A 5,760-nucleotide genomic window follows, 5' to 3' on the forward strand; every position below is an offset into this window, starting at 1 on the left:
CAAAACCACAGTAACATGTAAGTTTTCCATTTAGAGAAACAGCGTTTTGCATCTATATATGCACGACTTATGCTAGTTAAGTAACATCCGTATAAGTTGTAGCTAACATCACAGAAATACCTAGTTTTACAATTACATTATGTAGATAGAGATACAAATGTGCTCGTATACTAAAACCTTAGTAATACCTTCAATTTTCCACTTGGCGGCGTCCAATAACATTTTTAGGATCACACATAGTGAATGTTTCCTAGGTATGTGTTTGTGTTCTGCGATGTAATTCCAAAGACCTATATACTAATATTCATGTCACATATTAACCTAGCATGACCACATGTCACTTCATTTGTTTCAACTATTGATAAAAGTATATGGACATAAACAATTGAAATAACTATTATAATAACTGGCGTGGATTCAATTTACGTTTTATACCTTATATATATATTTATTTATTTATTTATTTATGTGTATCAACATAGGTTATATAATATAATTGCAAACAAATAATCAATGAAGATTGTATAATACAAAATGTATTTATGAATGAAATACTATTTGGTTCAGATGTTTGAAAACTAATGAATTCTTAAGGCCATTCACATAATCTGGCGAGTCATTACCAAATGTATAGGGATTTATGAGAATATATTGGAAACAATATGCCACAAACAAATTGGTTACAGGATCTCAGTAACAATAACATGAATGTCATAACTATATAAGAATTATTCAATATATACAGATTATTTTTCTACTCCAGTTGCACATAGTAAACCAAAATTCAAACCTTTTGTCCGTGATTTATATCCTCACTTTAAAACTATAGCCAATTTATCCAGATCAACATTATTCGGTTCCTATAACACAGTAATATTGATTTAGTGTGTCATTCCTTTTTACATTCCCTTACCTTTTCTTGAAGAGGGTCCAATGCCCGAAACGTCGTAACGTGGAATTTGTTTATGATTCTTCATTAAAGCACAAAAATTTAATTTACAATTTACTCTTTTTTCTTGTTTTTATTTCGTTTCTCATAATTCCTTGGATATTTTATATTGTTTGATTTTCTAGATTTTTTGACCAGGCTATTTAAACAAAATAGTAGTGTATGTTGAAAGACATGCATGCCATGATTACACCAAATGTAGATATATCCGTTTACGTTGTTAGAATAAATAACGGAAATAGATATTCCTGTATTGTAGTTGTAACAATCAAATATTTTCCAAGGGCATAAGTGTCGTAAATAAAATGAAATATTTAGTGAGTTCACGTAGTGACAATGCATATAAAATATAATAAACCTTCACGTCAGTGGTCAATAGAGATAGATTTTTTTCACAATAGAAATTGCCTGTATCTCTGCACAGAGCCAATTTTTCAGCGGGTATTGTAGACTTCGTTTAACTGATTTACGCATCTTGCTGGTATACATTTCAACAATCCTTTTGAGCAACGAACACAAACTCATCCTCTGTGTAATTCACAGCACTACACTTTTGTTGTTGAAGACACCAACTCAGAGGAAGGGATACTTTGATTAAAACAATAGATTTCCTGATTATTTACCTTACACCAGCACCTTTTGAATCAATATACCAATATATTGTGAATGTGAATCAGGGCAAGGAACCGTTTGCACCCATGATTCCCAAGCGGATTAGAAGAATTACCAGTAGCAGAAATATACATCTCGATATCTACTGCCCTGCAGAATTAAATTGATTCCTATAAAAGAAATTATTTTCAAAAAGAATGCATCGATCAAGTTTAGATTTAAAACAATCAGAGATTTATGTTGAGAGAAGGCAACCGGGTTTTAGATTCATTTCAAGTTGTTCGTTATACTTTTCATTGATTCGTAGATTCCGTATGTTATTACACTGTTGAGCAATGTGGATGTTTCTATTATATACATTCGCTAGATGTAGTGCTTTCTCTTAGGCTTTCGTGTCTACGACGAATTGACTTTTGGTAATTCCTTGAATGATTCAGAATATCCTTGCATTTCGCCACAACCTGCAATAATACATTTACAAAGACAATTAAATAATATAATGATTTGTTTATTTTTAGGAAGTCAGTCATAGAGATAACATATGTAGATGTGCTATTTCAAAGAGAGTGATAGGAAATATAGCTCATCGGGATTCAGAGTTTACGAAAATATCATTTCAAAGAGAAAAATAAAGTATATACCCAATCAGAGTTCAGATTTCTTTAAAATCAGTCCTTACATTTCTCTTCCTGCTCATTAAAAAAATCAATTTTATAAAATTGATATTTCGTTTCTCTTCGCTGAATTTCGGTTCAATTTGATCTCCAGACATAGTGCTTGGAAACTAAAATGTAGTTCAATACCTACGAAGGGCCGTATATTTTGTAAAGGAGGAATATATCGAATCCTGTCAAATACGTCTAATACATATCATGACTTTTGTCTACGAATTCGTGAATTATTCCAACGCCAAAGATTTAAATGATATGCACAGACGTTCATCACGATTATGAAGTATACGGTTTTGTCTTTATGTCTATTTTATATTAGTGCATCGCATAAAAAATAAAGTCAATTTATTGTTTGGCAACTTCTATATCTCAGCTAATCATTCGTATTTTTTGAAGTATAATATTCAGTTGGAAGTGGTTTTGCAATTTCTTTTTGCATCACTATGTTCAGCATTAGACGGTGTCCTGCTGTCATATAAACAATAAAGACGTAGTATAGATATTAAGAACGTGATTTATATTTTTTCTTTCGGTTATCATATATGCAATAGGATACTGAAAACCCGGTATTACCATGTCATGAACACAGTTAACGACAATGACGCTTTTGATTCTACATCCATATTTCGTAATAGTGATGTGTTATGTCTTTACTTCACATTATACTTCATAGAAAATTATAATTGAAAGATGTGCACTTTCTAATATGCTATTATTCGTCTCTATTATTCCAATTTTAATTTCATATATTTCCCACATCGAGTGACAGTTACAGAAATATCTACTTTGATTAACACTGAGAATCTCTGTTTTTTGTTTTAGTATATTATGAAGGCAAACAAATATGTCTGCGAAACAGAGTAGCAGCTAAGTATGTTTGTGACACACAAGGGTTGAATATGATACCGTAAAGATAGCTATTAAATATCTTGCATATCGACTTGTTTTATAATAAGTAGTTTTGTACAACATTGATCAGCAAAACACCATGGCTGGCATTGCTTCAGTTCGACTAAACATGTTCTAAAATAACATGCAGCTTCTAGCACGTACGTAGTTTTCTGATTCTGGACAAAGACCAAGGCCGAAATATAGTTGTATCACAAGATTTCAGCGTGAATTTAAAGACATCAAATATCGGGAATCCAAAAGTATAGATCCTACTTTATTTGCAAATATGTATCCCAGCTTTCTAATTGTTCCTCTTCTGGAATTTGATAAATGGACAACTCTATAATCATTCGGTCATTATACCTACCTAGTATGAGAGAAGAGACTGACCCTTGAAGGAATAATAAGTTTTGCATCAGAGCGGATTCTGCTAAAGGAATCCATCGCCAGGATAATTTTAGTGGGTGGGTTAAATTTAAGTAATATTCGTAAGTTTATTTCTCACAATTATTACAAACATTTAAAAATGAATAGGGCCTATATAGCAAGGAGTTACTTACTTTACAATGACATTTTAAACTTTATTATACCTTCCCAATAATGTTGATTGTACAACAATCCATTTATACCCAGAGGATTATAAATTGCTATACACTAATCTAGAAATCATTCATCTAAGATTCTATTTGTAAGATTATTGTAAATGGAAATGTTTACGGAGAATAAAGTTAGATTATTTGATGAAGGATATTCAGAAATTCATGAATTTCTAAATATACGGGTTTCAAGAGTGATTTTCAATTTCCCAATTTCATTTATATTTTAATAAGTCTGAAATTGCATGTGAAGCTGCTCGTTCTTCCACAATTAAATGACTAGGTGTGAGGTTCAAGCAAGATTGGAAAACGTGTAGAACAACGTCTGAAGCTAGTTCATTCTACATTATCGTTATGATGTCTTATATAAGTTCCACTTAATTATTTCTTGAACCTGGGATATCCACCCATAACGAATAGTGCAGCTAAAAATTGATTCTCCTACTCTGGCTTGTTTTAACCGATCAGTTATCGTCTCTCTAAGATATGTTTCTACGAGAGTTAGATTATTCAGCACAGGGCCTGAAATTTGGGGGCGAAGGATAGTCGATTACATCGACCCCGGTACTCAACTGGTACTTAATTTATCGACCCCGAAAGAATGAAAGGCAAAACCGACCTCGGCGGAATTTGAACTCAGAACGTAGCGGCAGACGAAATACCAGTAAGCCTTCTGTCCGGCGAGCTAATGATCTTGACAGCTCACCGCCTTTCATGCACAAAGTAATGTGGTTCCGTTGGATTAGCTAAACTTTGTGATCTTCGGATCTATATTATTTGTAACATCATAAATATTATTAAAATATATTCTCTCGGCAAGAAATGCCAGTCATTATCGTTGTCTGCTGATGTGGAAACTCGTTCAAATTAGTAGAGTTCGGTAAATGATTTTTCCGATGAAAGACAAAGAATTGTCTTGTCAAAATCTGTTTGCATTTCTTGATTCTAAGTTGATATTTCTGAGAAACATTCATAAGGTTGTTTACATTAACAAGATAGAGGAATAATTGAATGATTCATTTCTAACGAAAAAGCTACACGTTGACAGCTAGAGCTACATCACTCTATTAACGATGTATACATGTATTTAAGTATAAATTAATATAGACATGTCGCTCTACTGTGTATTTAGCATTTCATTGTAAAGATTACAAGACACATTAACGATTTCTTCTATGTTCATCTTCAATTACCTCTGATATCCGTTCAAATTAATTCATTCATTGATAAATCCTTGTAGGTTGGCCCTATTTGTGTACTGGCAAAAATTCGTGAGAAAACTATACACAGTTATAAACATTTTACAGAGTTAATGATGTGATATGAGTTAATGTGCATTTATACTTGCATGCATGTATCTGTTGACTGTATGTTTCCGAAATAGGTGAGTCCCAATATGAAAGATATGAATGCCTATTATCGATTTAGCATAGGTCATTTCTTATGGCACACATCTCATTCATTTTCTTTCTATATATTGAGTTAATTTTACGATGCATTACAGCTCTGATTCACTTAGAAGGCAGTAACTACATTAAGTATTCTGGGTAGCAAAATCTTATGTGCAATGTGTATAATTATGCCTCAATCAAACGTGAAAGACGACTGTCCATGAGATACGAGAGTATTTTTTTTTATTAGTGTGACTACACTCAAGGCATAAATCAACCGGATAGAAGTATTTAGCCAGCTGACAGGTCGAATCTAACTTAACATTTGTATGTAAGCTTATATCCAACATTGAAAATGTTGTCCATACCCAGGATTTATGATGAACGTGTTTTATTTTCAATGAGATTTCAATGCTAATTTTAAATCACCAACAAGATTTCTACTGCAACGAAAATCCTTCTCAAGAAGTAATATTTGAATTCAGATCTGGGAGGTAGCTCAGTCGTTCAGAATTAGGTTGTATTATATTCTGACGAACACTTTACGAAATGTTGACGTATAAAATCGGCGGTGAGTGTTCTGTTCTGTCAGCCTCAGGTCTAATCACCATATATACATATATAATCACTATATATATATATATATATAT

The 5,760-nt window shown here is 32.4% G+C and overlaps 1 protein-coding gene across 1 annotated transcript in view; it reads right to left on the minus strand.

Annotated features, from left to right (window-relative positions):
- Window positions 1-416: 416 nt before the first annotated feature.
- The window catches only part of LOC106875323 (probable serine/threonine-protein kinase drkC), a 136,013-nt gene continuing 130,669 nt past the window's right edge, over window positions 417-5,760 (minus strand). The window contains exon 14 of the mRNA XM_014923410.2: window positions 417-2,022. Coding sequence (XP_014778896.1) covers window positions 1,912-2,022 — 111 coding nt within the window. The 3' untranslated portion in view covers window positions 417-1,911. The remainder of the gene's footprint in view (window positions 2,023-5,760) is intronic.

This window comes from Octopus bimaculoides, chromosome 12 (genome assembly GCF_001194135.2).
Source record: "Octopus bimaculoides isolate UCB-OBI-ISO-001 chromosome 12, ASM119413v2, whole genome shotgun sequence".
Lineage (NCBI taxonomy): Eukaryota > Metazoa > Mollusca > Cephalopoda > Octopoda > Octopodidae > Octopus > Octopus bimaculoides.